Source organism: Stegodyphus dumicola, chromosome 8 (genome assembly GCF_044657685.1).
Source record: "Stegodyphus dumicola isolate Sdum_Otavi_A_Nest chromosome 8, ASM4465768v1".
Taxonomy (NCBI): Eukaryota; Metazoa; Arthropoda; class Arachnida; order Araneae; family Eresidae; genus Stegodyphus; species Stegodyphus dumicola.
The window spans coordinates 80,628,594-80,653,515 of NC_140775.1; the positions used below are offsets into that span (position 1 = coordinate 80,628,594).

General features: G+C 30.5%; 1 protein-coding gene across 9 annotated transcripts in view; it reads right to left on the reverse strand.

The window, feature by feature from the left end:
- Nucleotides 1-821: 821 nt before the first annotated feature.
- Nucleotides 822-24,922, reverse strand: part of LOC118199468 (RNA-binding protein Musashi homolog Rbp6-like) — a 1,078,296-nt gene continuing 1,054,195 nt past the window's right edge. For 6 of the 9 annotated variants that reach the window (XM_085822043.1, XM_085822045.1, XM_085822040.1 and 3 more), the window contains 2 exons: nucleotides 24,180-24,361; nucleotides 822-13,855 (listed from right to left, as the gene is read on the reverse strand). In XM_085822043.1, the coding sequence (XP_085678169.1) occupies nucleotides 13,709-13,855; nucleotides 24,180-24,361 (329 nt within the window). In that variant the 3' untranslated portion in view covers nucleotides 822-13,708. Of the gene's footprint in view, nucleotides 13,856-17,262; nucleotides 17,343-24,179; nucleotides 24,362-24,922 lie in introns of all 9 variants that reach the window. The other 3 variants (XM_085822047.1, XM_085822046.1, XM_085822041.1) reach the window with 3 other exon arrangements.

Below are 24,922 nucleotides of genomic sequence, written 5' to 3' on the forward strand. Positions count from 1 at the left end.
TTTTTGTGAAATAATGCTTTCTTTTATGTTTAATAATTGTTTTTATTCATTGAACGCAAATCAGATAACTTTTAAACCTTCTGTTTTTTCTAAATTCAATTTCTCTTATTACTGCATACTTAGTTCTTTTATTCAGTTTGCTTCAGTTCTTGGAATTGGATGGAAAATTTCTCTTTCGTGAGCGGGTTATGTCATTTCTGATTATGGAATCTCAACATAAAAGGATTATGATTACAGTTTAGACTACACTCAACAAAGTAACAGAACTGCTGCGGGATGATCAATAAGTACGCGTATTTGCTAAAGATACATTTATTTTATTCTGTTCGTTGTGTTGAAAAATATCATTTAATGCAGAAATAAAATTCTTAATGTCGGCAAATAAAATTCTAGTTAGATAAAGTAAATAATGAAAAATATTTTACTAAAAATCACCTTTCCCAAGTACATGTAAATCAATCATCCAGACTCATTCTGCTACTGCTAAATTGTGATAATCGGGCTGTAGCTTTTGTTTGGAAAATGTAACATTATGTATTATGCTTTTAAGAGTAATTATGGTTTCTTTACATTCTATGCATTCACATTCTACGTAATGCATATAATGTGAATGCATTCTATGGTCCTTTTTAAGTGAAATTATATTTTTTTAACCGTCTGTGTTTTGCTTTTAAGTGTAATTGTATCTTTTTTTTTTTTTTTTTTTTTTTTTTTTTTTTTTTGCATTCTACGCTTACCTTTGAGTTTTGCTTTCTCTAAATATTCGCTATCACGATAAAACGAAAATTGGAAGTGGGGAGGGAAAAAACCACAAACACATGTCGGATTTTACATAGTTTATTTTCCCCCGCAAATAAGCGAGAAAATGGAACACATTTTTTTTTATTATTATTTTATTTTTTTTCATTGACACAGAACAAAGACGTCACATTTATCAACACTGGGATTGTAGGAGCTACATTTTCTCCGCTTTTTAACACACTTTTTAAATTATTCATTAATCATTAATTTTTTTTAAAAAACAACACTCTCATCAGTTAATAGTTTTATTTTACACATCACAACAATTTTTGCAATCATTTTATACAGCGAAACAAACAAAAATGTAAAGCATACAAGTCAAAGACAACATGCGCTGTTTCCATGCAAGTACAACAAATGTAAGCAGCAAATCATATCGCTTCGCGACATTTTACACGTAATTTTTTTTTTTTTTTTTCTTTTACAGTTTTTCTTTGCTTTATCAAACGGAACATTTGCGAAACATTTTTCCAATACTCATATCCTATGCTACACTGATCAAATTGAACAAGAAATAAATAATGACATAAATTCATATTTTACGCATTAAAAGAAATAGACTGAATATATTGATTGCTAAAGCCATAAGATCAAATCTATTCGAAAATTGAAGTCATTTATTTATTACATCAGAGAGGCGCTGCATTTTGCTCGATTAGTCCTGATTGTCTAAGTGCAATGATCACAACAATTCGAATATTTTTTATAGGTACTTGTTTTGAAAATATCATAATTCATTTTAATCGTAGGTAATTCAATTCAGTTGAAAATTAGAAACCTTTTATATGAAACCTTTCAGCTTCAGTTATTGAACATTATGCCAAAATTGCTAAAACATTCGTTACATTGAATAAATAACGCATACCTTAATAGTTCTATTAAAATACTACATTTTAAATAAGATTAAATTATGAATATTTTCGAAAACTTAATTCAAATATTAAGAAATATGCAGATAAAATGGCAATTAACTTTTTCACGTTTCTATAATTAATGGCATACAAAAATCCAAAATTCAGTATTCCTATATCTTTTTTTGACAAACACCAAAAGTAAGAACACCAACGTTCGTAAATTTCAAAAATTATATTTTTTGTATAAATTCTGATTTTGAAATTAGTTAACTATATAATTAAATATCGGCCTTCGTCAGCTATTAAAATAATGTATACAGTGTATAAAATATTCGAATAAATTGCTTATGGCTTTACCAAAAAAAAAAAAAAAATATTTGCCCTTTAATTAACTTTAAAAGTACCAAGAAAATATTGAAATTTTTGAATGCACAATAAACAGATAGCTTTGCGCTCGAGTTCCTCAAACATTAGAATAATATGCAGGTGTAGCAAATCACAAACAGCATACACGTTTCACCTGCAATTTTAATAATGAAAAAATTTACAAAATTATTGCATATATAGTGGAAGCATGTAGACGTTTAGTTTCTTTCCAAAAAATTCGTTCGAAGCTGATTGACACAGAAAGCTGATTTCTGTTCAAGAAATTTCCCGTTTTTATTTTATTTTTTCTTTCAAAAGTGTTTTATCACAAGAAATCGAGGTAATATTAAATGTCATTCGAAAGCGAAGAGCTTAAAATATAATATAAAAAATCCTTCCCCGGTTGATACTATACCAATCGAAATCTTCCTATGCTGCCGTAGATTTCTAGTTGACAAAAGACTTGGTTTCCAAAAAATAAGAAATTTATACATATACATCCTTTAAAAATGATGTATCCATCAAAAAATATGAACAACATAACTGCATAAGTAGGCATTCATACAAACTAAAAATGACTCATTTTTAAAGAGTTAAAAACAAGTGAACACATTTTATATATTACCGCTCTTAAATGCACAAACGAAAGGCTCTGTATAAATTATAAAAAGAGAAGTTACAAACTATCTGTACACAAAGCATTCTGCACGTTGATAATACAATGAACAAGTGATTGTACACACATGTGTGTATATATATATATAATGTATATATAGGTATATATATATATATGTATGTATATGTATGCATGATTGAGTAAGCTTTGCCACAATTTCGTACAGACTACAAAGAGTAGCAACAAGTACCGCTTCAAGTGTTTGAAAGATGTGTACAGTACAGCTAAATATTGCAGCAGAATTACAAAATTGCGCAATCTACAAGTGCAAAGTAATTTCAAATTTGCAAACACATTAGTACTATTCTTGTGTTGAAAGCGTGAGTTTTCTAAACTTGCAGTACTTGCGTAAACTAAAAAATAGAATCATACTCTCACGACTCAAATGGCAAACTTGCTATTGAGGGTGCACCTAAAAATTACGTGAATATAATTTCTGATCCACTGAAATAAAGGAAGTTGTATAAGTTCTAAAATTTATGATTTCACAAGACTAGTGAGTGAACTGATTAAAAACTGTTCCTTCTTGCAGAGTTGCTGTCAGCTAATTTTAGGTGAATTTCATCATACATACTCAAACTGATCTAAAAATGTATTAAAAACTTATCAAATCTAACAGATGTGATTGATTGTACTTAACTGCGAAATAATAAATGCCTGAAAAATAAATTCATATACGAGGCTTTATTGTTTTGCGCTTTTCAAATGGTTGCATGCTTCAGATGTGTCAATCGTAATGCAGACAAATTTGGTGCCTTCTTAAACACAATACCTTTTAATGTGTTAACTTATTGCAGAGTTGTTTTAAATAAAACTTAATGCTAACGTATTGTTTCTTTTACACACAATTAATTTTCGTCTTTTAATCTGAAATAGATTGCAAAACCATTAGGAAATAAAATTTATTTTTAATAAGTTACTTTGCTTTGAACTTTCGCAATTATTATTGAATTTGAATGAAATCTTTCCCTGTTATAATTTGCACATGTTTGATTTTGGATCATACCGAAGAGTTTTAATATTGAGACAGACAGTTGCCAACTCTAGCAGATAAAAGTAACAGAGTAAGTACTACATGAGAAATGAAAGATCATTTTACCCGTATTTTAGAATAGACAAAACTCTCATTAAGTTTCAATTTTTAGGAGTAATTGTTCTAAAAAGAGCGAAAAAAAAAAGGTTGTTCATCGAAGAAATATTCCCAGTAAATCATCTAATAAATCCAAAATACATTTCGAAGACTTCAGAACATTAACAAACAAAAAGAGTAAAGTGGAAAAAAGAACAAAAGTGCCAGAGTAAAGTGGTTACCATACGTGCAGTTTCATAATTTATGTTGAATTTTGTCCCCTGTATAAAAGAAAGCAATGGAAAATTTTTGTTCTATAATTTCAGAATGGCGAACAGCACAAGAAGTTCATTTTTAGTTTTATAATCAAAAGTATGATTTATCACAGTTACACATTACAATTGAAAATTTTGGAAAACTTTTATCTTTCAAGGTCGTTTTAGAGTTTACACAAATCTTCTATATATCAGCATAATCAATTAGAAGAAATGCGATTTTCCCAATATTTTGAGGGGAGGAATTTCTTTTCTTTTGTTCAGATCACCTTTTACAAATCACAATGCGACCTTCCTGGGTTTGAAGTTTTTAACAAACACATACGTACATTTGAAAACAGACATACAAACATACATATACAAAAACGAAGAGCTACAATATCACATACACAGACACACAAACGAAGAGCTAAAGAGACAGCAACTTTCGGAGCCACGCAAAAAAGTCTGTTTTAAAGCGATAATCTGAATGACGAACACGGTGCTAGAATTTCATGATTTTACAAACTAACGCAGTTTATGCAAAACTGTCTTCATTAAGCAGGCAGTACATCATCAAAAATTCTATAACTTGTGAGGCACTTTTGAGTGAAATGTCGAATGCCAGATGAAATGGTAAATGCTCAGTTCAGAAGAACGAGAAAAAATAAGAATATTTACCTGATATTAGTTAAACCATTAAGATAGAATTACCACAGAAAAAACTTTCTCAATTAGGACGTCTAAAGCATAACACACGATTACAAAAAATTATTTTTCACACGAAATTTCTCATTCTTAAAAATTTTAATAACATCGTTGATAAGCAAATTTATATAATATACTTTATAATGATACATGTTTCGTATCGATGTTTACAAGCTCTTGGTGGGCGATAAAGCTGCACCTATACTACTTACTGTTTCTGATACCGAATTCCAGTTAGGAATATGTGCGGATAAAAGAATTGTTAAAAGTATTATTTGTTCCTCTTGAAAAATCTGAAATAATTTAAATAGTATTAATTTATAGGTACACGTGTGCAAATGATGATAATGCCATGACAATACGAAACGAAATCAAACAATTTAATTAGTAAACCATTCTAACATACGTGTCTCATGGAAAGTCTCGAATCCTCTAAGGTCAAATTATATCTTTTACAAATAACTAACACATCGTTTCAAAAATTTAGGATAATATTCGACGACGGTTACTTAACGAAAATGGGAAGAAGGGAAAGAATCTTCTGATTCCATAAAAAAAATCTGCGAATCTTCTGAAAGAAGAAAGAATCTTCTTTTTTAAAGAAAATTGAAAACTGGGGAAAATCTCACATACAATAAATTCCATAGTTAGAGCTTAACTTAAGCAGCTAATTCGGTCGGTGGGGAGGGAGGGGTCTTTTCTGATACTGCACAGAAGACAGACCTATCGATGGCGAGATAACAGTCTGTTAAAATTATTTCAGCCATTCAGGGTTTACAAACGTAAACAAAGAAAGCCTGAGGAAATGATTTAAAAGTACAGGAATAATTAAGATTACAGGATTTGCCTCAAACCAAGATGCTATGAACCAATGTAGTGTGTTCAAGTGTTGTTAAAGGAAGAGCAATTAGAAAGAATGAAAATGAGCAGCTGGAATGTATTCCATGAGCTTTTAGACTGCATGGGTTAACAAGCTGAGTTCGAATTTAATAACGTTAAAGTTCTAGGTGGTATTCGCCATGTTTTTTCTCTACGTAAGAATATCAACATGATTTTTATTATTATTCTTAATAATAATATACTACATTTTATGGGGGGATTTTTAATATTATTTTAATTAAACTATATTTTAAGTAATGTAAAATATGCTGCATGTCTCTATTTTAAAGATTCTGTAGAGTTCGTTTCGTAAGGATCCTCTTTTTTTCTAATTGTATAGTAGTTAAATCAGCAATGGAACGTAAATTCGCCATGTTTAATAAAACATTGACTAATTTGGAGCTTATACAGATCATTATGTTGTTAAGAGCCGTGAAATCTCTGTACTTTTACTTTTGTAAACAGAATAAATATTATATTCTAATATTTTCCGAAACATAACTTCTTCTCCATGTCCAAACTTTTGGCGTAAAAATTTCTTTTTACATCTATTTATATTAATATTATTAAAAAAATTCCAGATGTTGTTTTGAAGCAAGTGCTGCAAAATGCGCTGCGTCAAAATAGAAGTTTTCACAGTCCACGCATCTAAACGTGTGTATCCTCGCCATAATGTTAAAATTAGCTCTCACGTCAGAATTGAAGGAAACGCCAGTTTCATCTGTAGTAATAGAAGCGACTGATATTGGATAGAAACACAGAATTAAGTGAAAAATATACCAAAATAACAAAAATTAAAATTTTTCCTTTTATAATTTTCATTATAGTTTTTTACCAAAATAAAAGACAGGAAGCATAATTTTGGATGTTAAAAAATGATTTTACTGAATCTGCATGATTAAATACTATGTTAAAAGACCTTTTATAAAATGGAAGTAAAAGAAGAAGGTAAAATCTTTGGATACTTACTCTCTCAGACTCATAAAATTTATCCAAATATTGGCAAGGAAGGTGAACTTTTTCAACTATAAACTACCCAACTTATTTGCAGTACTATGCTAAATTCTAATGTGTTTAAGAGTTCAAATTTTTGCGCAGCTCCGATAATAAAGGCAAAAGTTTAGTGCATATCATAGAAGTGAAATTATTTTTGGGGGGAGTTATTTTTTAATATTTTCAGATTTTTCTACAGACAGGCAGGGTCAAAAAAAGCTACGAGATATATGTATGTATATACACGAATATATCACGTAAAAGAAATAGCACTTTGTTGCCTGATAGCAGCGTTTTTCCCAAGGCATTGGTTATGTCGTGGCTCGTTAGATGTATTGCTCATAGATGGCGCCAGATGGAATGCTGGCAGAAATGAAGCTGCACAATTTTTTTTTTTTAAACAGTCCTTTTTAAATAGCGTCCTAAAATCTAGTTGGTTATGCAATATATGTACAGTAACTGACTTCTAGATGAAAATTTAGAGTTTTTTTAGCATCTTCATATTATATTTGTGCTTTTACATTCTGTAATCTCTAAAGGGCGATATTTGAAAAATAAATAAAATAAAATAAACACATAACGGAAGCGATGAATAAGCGCCAAAGCATTAAATTAATTATTCAAGGTGGGCGATATATTTGCGCCACACACAGCAAGGTATGTATGTATGTATGTATATATATATATATATATAATTATATTTATAATATTTATATATATATAAAGTATAACAAATATGAAACAGCTCTGATTTTTCTTTTTCAATAACAACTGTACACATCACAAAAACAACAGGGAATTTCTATTGCTCTGCTTACGAAGGTGATTTTTTCCGGTTTTCCAGCTAGCCTTTTCCAACCTATAAATCTAAATGTTTTCTAAAATCTACTTGAAGTGTCACATGTTACACATACAAGGTGTAATCCCCTGTAGCTCAGATGCTACTGCACTGAGGGATTTTTCACAATATCGCAGCAAAATTGCGGCAGAGAAACTTTTACTATATTTAGTATTGCCTCGAGAAGATTTTTTGGGTGCCAATAACTCGGGAATTGGGATGGGGGAAGGTGGAGATTATCATGGAATTCAAGCTTCCAGTGATGATTCACAAAATGGGAGTCATCTCGGAAGAAAACACGAAACAACATTAGGCTGACCAAATGCATAATAAACTTTGTAACACACATGACATGATCAGAAAATAACCAACCACAAAATACATAGTTATGTATATGTATATATATATACGCATTTAGTAAACTTTTTAATATAAGGTAAAAACATTTTGACAAGCGACACTTATCTTCCAAAGTGACCCTTTCACTTGTGTAAACTTTGTAGCACATAAAGCAAGTTTAAATACATTCTAATGTCACAAGCTACATATCATCCATAAAGATTATTGCTGCGAAGTTGAAAAATGAGAGCTGAATGAAACAGGCTCACAATTTGCTACAGAAGTTGACCAGAAAATGGATTTGACTCATACAGTGTAAACTACTTTGCAAATAACTTTACATTTGCATGACAAGTGGGAGTTTTCTTACTGCACTTTTAAGTGCACTGTGCTATGGAAAATTGCATCAATCATAAAAACTCTGATGTATATCAAGTTTTGAATTGCAGTTAATTGAGGAACTAAAAAAAAAAAAAATTTGGACTATTTGAATGAGAATAATTTCATATAAATTTATCACTTCTTTTTCTTTTATTTTGATGAATAAAAGTTCAAGATGGCATTTGAAATCTATACAGAAAAGCAATTTGGATTTTAAATAAATTTAGAGGTCAAGTTTATAAAACTGAAATATGGGCTTTCCCGGCCAACAGTTGCGGTTCATACATTAAATGTTTCTATAAACAGATTTCTTTAAATTGTTTTCAATTGCACCTTCAGATGAATGAATCAATTAGACCTGAAGCAGGAACATGATTAAAAAAATATTATTTTCGAGAAATTAAGGTATATTATTTAATGATCTGTGAGTACTCAAATCATATATATCGTGAATATACAAAAGATACATTAGAGAATAAAAGGAATGTTGTTGAGGCAAAGAACACAGTTCTGGTCAACTTTTTTTTACTATGAACAATTAACAAAGAAAAAAAAATGAGAGTTCAAAAATTAAAATTTCTTGCAATCTAAATACACATCGTTGTCATAAAATACATCCAATGCACAAATATTAAATTTATCAAAAGTCTCTGACATTAATTACATAAAATGTATTCAAAAGTAAATCAACAGAGGTGTGGGAACTGTAAACAGAACAGCACAAATTTTAAGTTTTTGTCAAATATCCCACAGAATCTAAAGTATCAGAGCTCTACAGCATTGTTTAAGAATTTAGAAATGAAATTTTGGGTAATAAAGCAAGAAAACTTGCTCATATTCAATTCCAAAATTTAAAGATACAATTTTTTATTTATTTAACTACAACAAATAGGCTGAGAATCTTAGTGGCCTTCATGTAAAATAGAACGAATTCATATGCACTTTGAAAGGTGGATTAAGTTCAATCTTTGAAGGTATAAATTTGAAGTGACCATCACAAAACTGCATTGAATGAAATTGCTTATAAGTATCCCAGTTCATAAGCATATTGCAAGCAAGATTATAAATGCCTTTTTACACATCAATGCAATAAAAAATCAAGACTATGCAAAAAAACACAGTTCCACACCTGTATGGCTTGTGCACTGGTATTGCTTTAACATGAGACACCAAAATGCAAGAAAATGAAAGATAATAATATACAAAAATAAGTAGGCATTGCAAAAGGATTTGGACAAATTTCAAACATGCAAATCTAAGATGAATCCAATCACAGAGATAGGTAGCCAAAAATATTCATTTGAGTTTTTATTTATATTTCCATGCTTCTAACTATATGAGGAATCATGAGAATAGTACTTATATAGATTTACAAAGCAGGCTTATTGGTAGCCTCACTGATGTTGCTTTGGGTTATATACTGGATTATACTGAATTATATACTGGTTTGGGGTTATATACTAATACTAGAATATGAATATAAGAAAAATATTTAATTTTAGCAATCTCTCACCATATGTGGTTTTGCTAGTCGTAATTGTGAAGTAAAATAATTTTAATTAATTTAATGTAATTCTACATATAACTAAAAATAGTTATAAACACCACATAACTTGTAATAAGAAAATTATCCCATTACTTGAATTAAAAAATTACGAAATAGCATCTATGTCTTCTTAGGCTGTTCATATTAAAATCCTTATCCAACATTACTAAACAATAATTATTTTGTTGTACGTTGTAAATTTAAGGATTTCAAACAGCCCTGAATTTATTATCTAAGCAAAGTGATATTGCTTTTTTATGCATATTAGAAAGTAATTTAAATTACTTCATTACACTGAAAATGTAGCTGAAATATTTTACTATGCTCACTATTACCTCTCTTTTAAAAAAATATTTGCGTCTTCTGGAAATGTCTCTCTTTGATTTATGTGAATGGAAACTCATTTTTAACACTTACTGATTTTTAAAAACAAAATGTTCATTCCATTTATTCTGATTTTTTTTTTTTTTCAGAATTTAGAATTTTGATAAAAAATTATGTTTAAGATTTAATACACATTGAAATGAGATTATATCATGAATTAGATTATAAATTTATAGAAACTTGGAGATATCAAGTTTTTTTTTTTTTTTAAATTTTTAAGGGATACATGAAGAGAGTTATGCAAAATCAATAGTATACAAGTTTGAAAATTCTTTAATCAAAGTAGAATGCCTCTTCAGTACTAAAAATAGAAACTTTAGTTTATTTCTGTGTAAAATATATAAGACATCTATTTGATTTATAAATTAGTTAATTATACTAATTTTATTTTGAAACTTACATTTTTTCTGTTTAAGTGTAGTTTAAAACCATAATATTTTTTTCACTAACCTCAGATTTGTGAGAGATTGCAATACTCAGTGTTTGCTTAAAAAACAATGTAACTGAAAATAAACAAATAAATAATAATAATAATAATAATAATAATGTAAAATACAATAACCTGAATAAAACAACATTTTTAAGCTTAAATGAACAGAAATGTGGTCATACATGTCACATAAAAGAAGCAAAAATGTGTCTCTCAGCTGATAATATGTTTTAGTTACACATTAGGAAGCCCATATAAGATGAACTATGCTATAGCTATAAAAAGAGAAAATAGCATTTCAAGATTGCATCCGTGATATTGTTTCAGTTAAAGGCAGTATGCAAAAACTAAAACAAAAAAATGTTAGTGTTCATTCATGCACATTGAAATGTTAATGAAAATGTAGAGCAACATTTACATTAAAATAATATTACAAGTTAATTCGTATAAAGCATGTTCAGTAACTCAAAAATTTCACATACATTCACAAATATTTTGGATTATGCATAGGATTAAAAAAAATGCTCGTTTAACAAAACAGTTTGCACAAAATTTGAAAATTTTAATTATTTCACAATGGATCTGCTGCATCATAAATGCGCTGAAAAACGTAGCATTTGAAAAACTACAGTACTTGTTTCTGATCCAATAATAACAGGTCCTATAATGTATGCAAGAATCAATTAGTTAATATCATTAAAAACTATATGTTTGTTTTAGGTTTTGCATTCTGCATATAAATAGTTATTAATCTTCTATCAAAAATTTCTCAGGTCCAATATTGTAAAATATGTCATGCAAATATAAATTTTGGTCATCATAATTATTCATTCATAAAAGTATCAAAGTACTTGCAACAAAGCTTAGAGTAGGCAACAGTCAAAATTGGGAACGAAAAAGACCACATTAAATCTTCTAATCTAAATCCAAATAATTTTGGATAATGAGACTAAAATAAACTAAACACATCTAATTTATTATTAAGGAACTTTTTTTAAATACAAAGATATTTTTTACACAAATAAGTTATCTTAAATACTTAAATTATTGCCAGTTTAGGGAACTAACATAATGTAATATTTCAACACAAGACATCAAAGGCAAAAGGAAGCTCCATGCTCGAGAATAAATCACAAAAAATATACATTTAGCACAAAATAAGTTATTTAGAACAATACAAAGGCCAAAGCAAGTCGTACATCACTTTAAAATATTTTCAGAGATATATATATACCTTTCTGATTCTCAAGCACAAAATTTATTGCTCATTTAAAATAATCATAATACTATTGGTATTATTTATATATATTTAAAAACCTAACAGTAATAAGATGCATTGTTCACAGTTACAAAAGTGTCAGATGCTTCATCACTTATCAAACAGAAGAAAAATGGAAATTGAAAAGTAAATTACAAATAACTAAGGCATTTCATTAGAGTCAGAATATGTTTCCCGGTGCTACACAAGAAACTGAAATAAGACTCATTGTTTTCCATAAAATTAATCTCTTATCATCAAATAAAATCAATATTTGAAAAATAACCAGCAATTGAAAATTACTTTTTACTACTAATATATAATTTGCATCATTTTATTTATTTTCTGTTCATATTTTACACATTTAAAATTTTTCTTATATAGCTATTATCTTAGTAAACAATATATAACTCCTTTGAGGAAATATTTTAAATTTAATCATTCTATCAGATTAAAATCAGTTAAAAAATATCTCTTCCTTGTTAAGTTATTCTTACATGCTCATATTACTACTACTTGTTAATGACTATGAGTTATATATTAGCTTTTTAAGATATGTTCAGATAATCATTTTTCATAATTAGTAATAGAATATATATATCATCTTCACAATTTTTCTTTCTTTTGTGAAAACTAATGGAAGAGTGATGGAGAAATTATTTTTGTACTATGTAATTTGTACATCAGGTAAATAAATATATACTCTGAGAAGTGGAAGGAGAATTTTTAATATTATAAATTAGGTACTCTGGAAATTCAAAATAACTAATAATTAAACTAATTAATTAGTATAATGTAAAACCGTTTCTTATAAATGTCTTTAAATATATAAGCATTTATAGTAACTAAGTATCTGTAAGCATACTAAATTTAATCTAACATTCAAGCAAATTAAATTTGTCTAAAATAAGAGCACAAATGTATTTTATTTACTTTTAAAATGGCCACTTGTTTAGATGCCATACATATGCATAAAGCAAAATTAACATACATTTCAGCAATAAATTTATTGCACATTTGCAGATCATATATAAAAACATGTTTAAGAAATAAACTTGGTACAGGAAAATTTTCATAATAAATCATTTACGCTAAAAATGAATTTCATTCAAATGAAATACACTTGGCTAAATATGTGACCAGGTATGAAACCTGGCCAATATAAAATACAAAACACCTTTAACAATACACATAATAAAAGAAATGACATAAAATGACTCTATACTTCATTTGCTGCAAAAAAGAAAAAAGCTACCTTCTGAGCTTTCTAAGTAAGTGCCTGTGATATTAGTAATAAATAAGTAACAGTATGTGCTGCTGGAATTCGTTGTTATTTGCAATGCTGAAGGCCTCTGGTTTCCTTTAATTACGACTGGATTTTCTTTAAAAAAAAACCCAAGTAAATGCGATACATTCTTCAATAGATTAAGCAGTGATAACACAAATATAACTGTGATGGTAGATTCAACAGCCAAAGTTCAATATTATTTCATTATTATAGTAACTGAGAGTCGTCTTTGGAACACATTACATTTAACAATTACAACGTCGAGCTATTCTTATAATATATAGATTTGCAATTCTTGATAGTTTAAATGCTGCAGTTCATCTGGGGTGTGTGTATATATAATGTCAATATATATGTGTATAATAAGAAGCACACAATATAGTAATAATTGTCTTTGGGAGGAGAAACAAAACGAGCTGCTTATTTTCACTTCAAGGTAGAAAAACTCCCACGAGTTCCAAGCAGCTATCATGTTCAGTTAGTCCACGAACAAACAAATTATAGAAAACACTCACAAAATGAAAGAAAAACCCCAACGAAATCAGTTTAAGTGTTGACCACGTGAAAATGTTTCTTTGTAAAGAGCAATAATAATAATAATAGTAATGCTTTGGTGGAGGAGTGAGTTAGAGTAAGAATAATAATCAACCACAAATTAAGTGCGCTCTTTCGGGCACCAAATCCAAGGAAAGGGAAGCGAGAACTGGTGCCACTTGCTGTAGAACACAAGGCTGTCCATACACAGTTCGTTTATCCTCTTCCTCCATACCTGAGTGAAAGCGCATTCCAATCTGAAAAAGCATATAAGAAAAATAGACTTCACATCTAATTTCATGAAACATTTACATTGTCTATCACAAGTGACATCGAAAGGAATGGGGAACACACAATAAGCTAAGACAAAAATATTAACAAAAAATTATAAATCATTCCTTGTTTTTCAAAATTTAATAAAATAACATTTCATACATAATTCTCTTGAGAGATATAAAATACAATTTTTTTTCACAAAAAATCAAATAAGAGAAAAGAGTGACTATATGGGAAGTTTATTGAGAAACAGTTTGGTTGGTCCATTTTCTTCCCCTCCAGAAGGAGTTAGTTCTATAAGTTAATTAAATACATTGCATTTTAACTGCTTGCATTGGATTCTACCATGTGAAATATAAAGGTTTATGCAAGATATATCAATAGTCTAAATTTTTGTTCTGTTGGGCTTTCACAAAGTGTCTAGGGTTTATGAATGAAGTATAACTGCAATACTTTTAGATGTCTTCATATTCAAGAGAACTACTAATATTGCAGCAAGTGCATTACCTCCTATGAAGAGCATGCAGAAATTTCTGCAGAAAAAGCTCTTTAATATGAAATGACAAAGAAAACAAAATTACTATATTCACTTTAATTGTGCATGCAGAAAGAGAAGAGTGTAATTGCTTACCCATTACCGGTGTAGAACTGCTTATTATACTGTGTTCAAGCAATTGTAGGAAAGCTAGAGGCTAGTTGATATAGAGGGACATAACACGCATGTTATGCAGTATTATTAATTTATCAGAATTCTCATTAAACATGATTCTTATGATGGACCTTATTATATAAACACAGTCAATGCAACGAGTAGTGAGGAGTAATGTGCACATGTTTCATCTCAGGTAGTTAATGAGGGGGGGGGACTATTTCTTAAATCCTGATTTAAGGTGAATTAAGTGACTTTTTAAAAAATCAATTTTACCTATATATTAAGTTTTAAAATGCTGCCACAGTTTTTTTTACTAATTGCAATACTATTTTACAAATCAATAAAAATGTCTGAAACCATATGATGGCACAAGTTGTAACAGATCCAGAGATTTGGATTTATGTAATTAGATTTTCTTCTTTCAATATTAACACGCAAAAAAATGAATTTTTAGGTAGGTTTTGGAATGTTATTTTTAATAAATTGCTAACTGACTAAATTATGTTAAATAAAATAATAAATACAACTTTCAGGTACATTTGTCTTCTGTAGCATTTAAAATCAATGCCAAAATAAGGTTGATGCTTTGCCTAATTTGAAATTTCACTTTCCTAAGCCTGAATTGCGTCAAGACAACTATGTTTTCATTTTGCAGATACTACACAGTTGCAGCTTCAAAATTAGGAAGTCTTGCAAACATAATCGAAAATTCAAAATTTTAATTTTGATAAGATAGCTGTAATAACTATAGACAACAAAATATAACATGCAACGTCTAAGAACACAATTTGCCATGTTAACTGAGTTTCTTACGAATCTCATTCTGTCTTTCTTCCCTTCGTCATACAAACAAAAGAAAACCAGTATTAGCATACTTTCTCCCCTTTCTAGTTATTTCGTTCTTCTGATGAGGAAGGACCTTTAGCTGCCCTCAAAATCGACTGAGTGTTTTAACATATGTACGCTAAATACAAGGTTGTTATTGCCATTTTAATTAGCATACACCCCACTCTAAACAAATATGTCTTGGGCTTCACTTGTTATTTAAGTCAGACAGAAAAATATTAACCTCCCACCACCTCCACAACCACTCAAGGGTCGAAAGTGTGATCAGGTCAATCAATGTATTGCCATTGGCCACAGTGTGATTTCCAAGCCAGCAGGTGGGAGTTGCAAGAAAACTGATTTAATGAAACACCTGTTTTTTTCTGGAGTATCATGTTCTCAAAAAAAAAAAAAAAAAAAGTGCTGCTGGTCTGGATTTCAGATTTTGTACTGTGCCATGTTTGCAGTGGAACCAAATCATATGCATATTGCTTTCAAAATTGTCTCACCCATGTATAATATATATATATAGATTTAAAAAAGCCTAATTTTGAAATCACAACAGAAAATTCTCTCACGATTTTGAATGGTGCTCTTGGTGTATGGCATCATACATAACATCGCAATGCATTCCAGTTCAATTTAGTATTCATGGGATTAATGGCAAGATGTGTTTTCTCTATCTGCAAAGTACTAGTTAGCATGTATAAATGTGTCTCTGTTATTTAGATTTCATATTATGAAGGCTTTTTCCTTCATAAGGCCTTACATATGTAATATTACTCTAGAATAGCTTCATATGGGATTTTTATATACTGTTCTTATAATTATACATAATCAAAATGGCTATATACAGAGCAAGCAAATATCTATGATCACATGATCTTTAGAATGTGTGGCACTAGAATTTTCTATTTAAGGATATATTAGTTGCAAAGGCAATAATACGCTCCCAGATAAATACTTGACTACAATAATTGTACAGAATGAATGTGTTTTTCTTTTCACAGCTTGACAACATTTCTAAATATGCTATTATTTCTCCTACTGCAAAGTAATAGTAACTCATTTTCTGATTCCCTTCTTTCTACAGCCATATTTGCCCTAAAATGTCAGTGTTATATTTGCATGTATTTGATTACTGATATCCTGATATCATTAGCCATTCATTATAAACTGACCACTTAACATTTCCCCTCTGAAATAAGACATGGATTTTGATGAGTATACAAATAAATCAATGCAAACAAGGAATTTATATATATTATAGTGCAAACATTAAACAATAAATACATAACTGAATAGATGAGAAGTGCTTGATAACAGGAGTTTATAAAAAATATCTCAAACTAGTAATAACACTCAAAGCAGATGTTCTTTCATTCAGTATTTAAAAATAAAAAATAAAAAAATACAAGCCTTAGAAAAGTTTTTCTCCTCAATGTACTATTTACTGAGTTTAATTACAACCTCAGTAAGAATGTCTTTAGAAAGTAGGAAGAAAAATAATGAAAACCAACAAATACGAAAGGAAAATTTATTTAATTCCACCTCAATTGAATAAAAAAATGAGAAAATTCCACAAAAGCTATGTTAGACATAAGAATAAAATGTGACAAGGAAAATAATCTCACCAAATACTGCAAAACAAGAGAAACCAAGAGCAGACAATAAATTAAAGCATCTTAAGAGAGAAAGAGATGGAAAACATCCCTGGATGTGGCAGTTTCATTACCAAGAATTCAATTTCAATGCATAAATTTGATGTTTGGCTTCTTACATTATAAGATTTGTTTTTAAGTTTTTACAGTATTTGGTAAGATTTCATTTATGCCAAATTACATAAAATCGTAATTATTAGGACTCTGCTTTTGCTTTTTAAGCCAAAATATAGAAAAATCTTTTTCTTACCGTGTACTGTAAATCTTGGCAGTTGTATACATTATATTTCAGTGATATCCATTAGTGAAGGCTGCGGCAATCAGCGGCCCCTATCAGTCAACAGAATAATTGTTAGCTTGGCTAACATTTAAATACAGAACTACATTTCATTAATATTTAATCACTTCTAACCTTTGCAAGTACACTATGAGTGTGACATAGTACAGTTCGTTAAGTCCTCAATTTAAATGTTTGCCTCAGGCAAATGACATAAATATTAATATTAACAATCAATTATGAAAATTATGAGATTGCTTTCTACCAATACCACATATTTTTAACTTCTTTATATTCAGGACAGTTTACAAAAACAAACAGGCCGATGTTGGGGTGTTTAACTAGAATATGTTAAAGGTATATGAAGATAACATTGCTGCACAAAATGCTTAATTTATCTGAAAGTTCACAATTTTCCTGGAAAATTTTAGATGTAATTTTTCAAATTGGATTATTTGAAATTGTGATTTAATAATCATTATGCAATTAAGTGCCACACAGATAAGGAACAAAAGTGGAAAATATGGAAAAAAGATGCTGTTTTACACAAGTAGTTCTGATTCCATATGCATAGATGTCAAAGAAGAGAAACTGTAAAACTTTACAGAATACACATGAATCTTTACAAGTTCATTTCCTATTTACATACTAAATAACACTTATTTGTACCTACATTTACTTGCCATCGCTAGAACAAAATTTTGATCATTGCTGATAGGCAACAAATATTCTTTTACAAATTATTTAAAATGTGAAAGTTGAAAATAAAATGTTCAACAGGAACAGATTTACTTTTGTTCCACATTTTATTTTGGGAACTAAAATGCTTGTTCAGTTCGTTCATTTTAAATGAATAACAATAGGAATGGATAAAAAATAATTTTAAATATTTTAGAAAAGCCTATCAAAAACTGAAAGAGAAAAGTAGCATATTTCAACCAGGAAATGAAAAAATTTGCTTTACAATTATAAGTTTACTACATCCGCTTTGAGGTTATTTCTAGTTTCAGTTGATGTCTAGAAAACTTCACGAAAAAACTTGCAGTATAAGACTGAAATGTTACTAATAAAAGATTTAACAAATTGAAAATGAAATACATTCTGTCTTGCAATAACACACAAAGAATGAATGAAAGAAACTTATCTCCGTTAACATAGTCTGGAACGCCATAAACCAAAACAAAGGAAATACAAAAATAAATAAATAAAAAGAAAAACAAAAGTCTGAAAGATTTCATATTTTATATTACGCCTAAACGGGCGGTGGTTTTTTTCCCCCCCTCCCCATTTATAGATACATACACGTTTCAAGAGCTCAAGAGCATTTGGGCTAATGCCACATTGGACTAAAAGTATTTGAAAACAGCTTATCTTTAGAATTTCCAGTAGACGGTCTCGCGCACTAGAGATAAAAATGTTTTATTCCTTACCGTGTTGCCACTGCTCACTTTGAAACTGATGAGTTTTTTAATCAAAAATTCATTAAAGTTTTATGAAATAGACAATAAGACAAATTTGAAATTCCAAATTCGAGCCTCCAGGTGCCCATATTGGGGTAGAGTACTATGTTATTTAAAATTTGATGACTCTAGGTACCATTGTTTTTTCACAATGTGAGAAACATACATACATTCATGTTATTTAATTTCTTTAAATATAATAAAGGGCGTAATATTTGGTGGCAGCAATTTGAAAAATGATTCGACACAAAATGTCGTTTCGAGATTAATAGCCCTTCTGGGCTAATGCCTATTTGGGCTAAGAAATCGAAAGTCTGTTTGAAGACTGTGACTTTTTGTGAAGTACATGGCTTTAAAATGGTTTCAAGTATTTACTGTTCAGCAAGGACCTTTCACGCAAATCGAAACACAAAAAGCCTTAACAAAAATTCGAAGTTGGATGTAATAGAAGCACATCTCACAATAAAGTGCATTCTCTGAAACATTTTTTGCTGTCAGTGTTAAACTGATCCAATTTTTTTTATAGCCAAGAAATTGTGCACCAAAGGTTTGTGCTAGAGAGTTGCAGTTGGGTATATAAGGATTTCTTCGTCGACCATTTCCGGCAAATAACAGCTGTCGCCACTGCTTCGTAGTCACTTCATATTTTCACAGGCATCGAGCATCAATAGAGTACCGAACGGATAAAGCATAGACCTACAGATCCGCAGATCGTCAGTTCGATATTCAGTGGGCAACAACTTTTGGAAGTACTGGCCTTCTCCAAGATCTCCAGCAGATTCTTACCTTCCCCAAGCTATGTTTTTGGGCCATTTTCTTTCTTTTGAATGCTGATAATCCCATCTTGGGATCTACTCATGTAAACCTCATCACCATGCCCATCGTGGAAACATCTCAGGTTGCAGGGAAGTACTGCTGCCACAGTAGAAACCCTGCACAGTCACTTTCGTATCAAAGTATCAGTCTGATTTAGCGCCAACAATGGATAATGTGGTGTCACAAGATCTTCGCCTTGCTTTTGTCACACACATAAGTTAAACTCTTATTTCTGTTTTTTTTTTTTTTTTTTTTTTTTTTTTTTCCTCTCGCATTTTGAGAAAATGATTGAAATTTGGGACTTGCATTTTATGTAACAGTAAAAGGTGGCACATTTTCAAGTTTGCAAAATCCTAATATATACAAAATGCATTTAAAAAAGCAAAGAGTGTGTTAAAGGGCACGAAAACGGACAACAAATCGCGATACAACATGAAAACTTGTGATTAAAAAAAAGGAATGTGGTTTCAGGGCTTAAAAATTATAATTTTAACTCGCTATTTTCATAATCTGTTGATTTTTCTAACTAAAAGAGATTTGTTCATTCAAACTTCTGTTCCAATGACTGACATAAGTCTGGCAAAATATCCGCCAATCGTCATGGTCGACGGTAAAGTACATGAGTACCAGTTCGGAACAGCCTACTTCAAGGACTTAACCGTTTATCCCACTATATTTTACACTTGAGAATTTCCTCAGTATTACAATGTCGCTGCTCATTCGCTGCAATGATTCGTCAGTTTTGGGCACAACTACAGATCATTAATATTGTACTATCATTTAAACTTTCTGTCAAGCATTTCCTTTATCAAAAGAGAATTTGTACTTGGGAGAAACTCCACTTGAAGTGCTTGAATAAGTTCCTTTTAAAAGATTACCACAGTGAAAACGTTAGACATCCAGACAAGCAAATTAACTGGTTAGACAAGTATAAAAAAAAGTTGGAGAATAAGAGTGTCAATCACATGGATCATATTTAAGAGGTTAAATACATAAATTTGACATTTTCCATTCTCTTGAGGTAGTCTTAAAATGCTTGGACTGCACAGTATTCGTGTACAAAAACAAACATTTATTATGGAAAGGAAAATGGGAAATTAATTGAGGAAGGTATATAAGATAATTTCTAGAATGAATTTAACATTAAATATAGAATTTTTTAAAAATTTCAGCAAGAGTCGGAAGAAGATAAGAATACTGACCACACGCGAGCGCTCTGCAAATTTTAATAGAATACACCTGATTATTATTAATAAATATTTATAAAACTCATGAATTAATTTTTGGAGTCTCATGAAAATATTTCTGGAAACTTTATTAAAACAGAAATTTATCATACAACTGAAGTTCTGAACTATGAAATGAAATACAGCCTACTAATAAAAATTTCATTTGAAGATCAAAGATTTAGAAAATAACAGATATAAGTAAGGAAAAGAGTGAAATGAAATTACAAGTTGTCTGCACAAAATCAGGAATGTTTAAAAGAAAGTTGCAAGCAAAATTTCAAGACACTTTAGTTTAGTTTCACTCCAACTCTTGTAAAACTTACTTTATTTACCATTCATTGAATAAGTGCATTTTGGTGCTATGAAAAGTCAGAAGAAAAGCAAAATACATAATTTTCACCTAAAACTTATTAATACAACTGTAAGTAATTTCCTATTTTTCAATTATTAACTTTTAAAAAAATATGAAAATTCATTACAAAAATGACATTTAGTATGGCATTTTGTATTGTTTTACAAATTTATCATTTTTAGTTTCAAGTACCGTAATTTCGCACGTATAGTCCGCACCATCGTATAGTCCGCAGACACGATTTTATATAAAAAAAAAAATTTAAAAATTATCAGATAGTCCGCACCACCGGATAGTCCGCGGACTATACGTCCGAAATTACGTTTTTTTAATACGGCAATATTCCCATGCTTTTTAAACACATCTTTTGTTTGCGCAAATTTCTCACCGCTTTCTTGTCCACTTCAAAATAACGGAGTAAAATCCTAGTATAAGGTGCAGCCTTGGCGCGACTTTGAAAATTATCGCCAACACCAAAAATGATCCAAAGAACGTCTATATATATACTATACACGCATAGTATATATACTATATACATAGTATATACTATGTTTAACTATATATTTTCTTTGAATGACCCGTTAACTACTCATCGTATATGTCCCGTTTTTACTGCTCATCATAAAGTCGCCAAAAGTAGTCAAATCCCGTGTGCACCGGATACTAGGATTAAACCAATAACGGCCCGCTTCTCTATTTCCATCTTTTTCAGTTTTCTCAACTACCTCTCAGCAGTAAATCTCCGGCGATGTTTCATCAACGTTAGCGAAGATGAAAGAAAGACAAAATACGAAAACAAAATACTGTGCAACGTGCTATCCTCGTGATAAGTGGTAATGAAATGTGACCTTCGACCCCACTCACTCGGTGTTGCCAAGGCCAAACCACGCTATAAGTAAACGAATCACGCTTTTTTTTTTTCGTACTCCAGGTACTTGCTACTATGGCTCCTAAAAACCGAGCAGACGCATCAACTACTTTTCCCCCTCCCGGCAGTTGTGCTAAAGCAATGCGAAGGATACTTGGAATCTCGCGCTTTTTTTATATTTGATCATCGACAGTTCACGACAGCGTGTTTTTTAAATTTCAACAATTTTAACCGTGAACAACCAGCGTATTATCCGCACAGGTGGATAGTCCGCAGCTTCAAAAATTCGCATTTTAAACACAGATAGTATGCGGACTATACGCGCGAAATTACGGTACTATCATGAAAATAAAAATGTCACTCTACAAGTACTATAGTTGCTCAATGAGCTTGTTCATCAAGGATTAGAATTGCGTTACCAAACTGATTCTTTTAAGCCATCGGAAGAAAGGCCTACTGTGTACGCTTCATGTAATTATTCATTTGATATAATTTAGCAAAACTTGACTGAACATGTGGTATCACAGATCTGGTACTTAGAAGTTAAATTATAACATTGGAATATCAGGAAATGTAATTTGCTGCTAAAATAACTATCACCATTAATTTTCTTATCTGAAATACATTATAAGGATTAAAGTTTTTTAGGGGAATTATCAGTCATAACCTCATCTTTGATTAAAAATTCATTAAAGTGATAAATGTAATTTTTAGATTAAACAAAAGCCAATTTATATTGGAGTACTTACGTATTAACCCGTCGACTGGGAAAGTTGGCCACCGTCAAACCATAAAAGTTGACGGAGTTGCGCCAATCATTCTTGGAGAACTTTCAAGGAACTGATGCCTCCTTATTTAATAAACAATCATTATTCGACATGCTTCAGTTTTGCGCTTTGTAAGCACGCATTTGTAAATTTCTGCTGTTTTGTTAGCCCCTTCAATTTTACCGGAAGCTTTGTTTAGAACACTGTCAGTACAAAGTAGCAGGTAATTGTTTCAATCTACCTTGGTTTTGTCGGCCATACTCAGCTGACCCTTATCGTGTCCATTAATACACACTTTTCTCATTGAGGATCCCTTAACTTTGAAAATAATCCACAGCTTACTGTTCCATAGCAGGAAGGTCCCAAATTTTATTCTTTTTCCCTTCAAAATGCACGAAAAAATACAGCAGTGACAATTAATTTATATCCTTCTGTTCAAGAAAATAAAACATAGTTTATTCATAATCAATCAAAGTTATAACAAAACGCAGATGAAGTGAAAACGCAGATGTTATGAGTGTGCTGTTACGTTACGCTTATCCATAACTAGAGCTAAATCACACTGCTTGGTGACAATTTCACGGTCATGGGATAATACGTAAGTACCTATACAAGTAAATACAGATATTATTTATTTATTTATTTATTTATTTTGTACTGTTCACAACCAAGAGCACAATTGCGCATGTGGGATTCAAATCAACGCATTTAAAATGCCGTGATTGTAATTGGTCCGCCGTTTTTCCTCTGTCTTCAGCTACATAACTGCACAACTCGCTAAATTAACTTAAAAAGCATGCTCTTTAATCCCTTCAGATGCATGCCCAATAGACGGGTTTAAATGCTTTGGAAGCGTGCCAGTAATGGTATGCCATTGGTAGTGGAACAAAACATTTCATAGCTGCGATAGATGAGTAGAAAGATCTTGAAATTACTGCTCTGAGCGCAAAATTTGTTGCGCCGGATCTTCACAGTTTAGTTATAGGAAAGAGTTATAGGAAAGGATTTTCATATAAAAGCAGTTCTAGGAATAATCCGCTTGTATACAGCTGTCATAGAGCTGTCAGTATGTACACCGTAAATTATACATGCCTTATACTAGAGGTGGCATATTTCCAGCATCCCGTAGTATTAGCTCGTCTTTTTCATTGCCTTCAGAATATTTTGACTAAATTAAATAGAATTTCTTTTTTTTTTTAAATAACTTTTATAATTATTTCATGTCCGAAGAAAGAAGATTATCTTTGAAGATGAACCTCTTTTTAAATTAAACATTTCCATACTTCGAAGATCACGGTTCATTTATCTTTAGGCAGCATAATTCTCAATCTGCGACAACAAATTTCCAATAAACACCCGAACGCGTCACTAACACACGCGAGCTAGAGTATTACTTACCCTACTTACAGCAATAGGTGGGAAGCCCGTGGGTTGGGGGCTGGTGGCCTGCACATAGCCGACACTGTCCTGACCAGAGGTATAGAGGTCGATGGGTCCAGGGCTGTTGGTAGCCGGGAAACCACGGCTATTGGCCGGTGACGTCGGCTGGGCGAAGCTTTGCGGCCCATAGTTATTGATCACTGAAAAGTCATAACATCAGTAACTAATTATGAGAAAAACGATAGTTTGTGACATTTAAACAGATACAGCAAATCTTCCATAAAATGTATTAATGATAGACCTTTTTAGGTTTTTGAGACGTAAAGCAAATTTTAATGAAAAATTTTATGATTGTCTGTTGATCTTTTTTAACTAAACAGTATACATTTTTATAGAATACAAAATACATATTAAAATATTAATTAACTGTACCCTATTTGTTAAAAATTAGATACAGGCACTCTCTTATTGGTAAGCTAATATTTTAACTTTCGGATAATTATGTCTGATTCAGCATATACTAATTTGAAAAAACAGACTAATTCGTTTGTATGATCTAGTACACAGGATCTATGAAATTAATGAAAGTGAAAGAAAATTATCTTCTTCAGGAAAAACTTATGTGATTTTTTAAAATGTTCACTTATTTAATGTACTGCTAATTTTATTCCAAGTTCAAAACCTTAAAGCCTTTTATTTGGTTTCCTACTTTCATATTTAATATCTGTCATCAACATAACAACTCGGCCAACAGAAAGCTC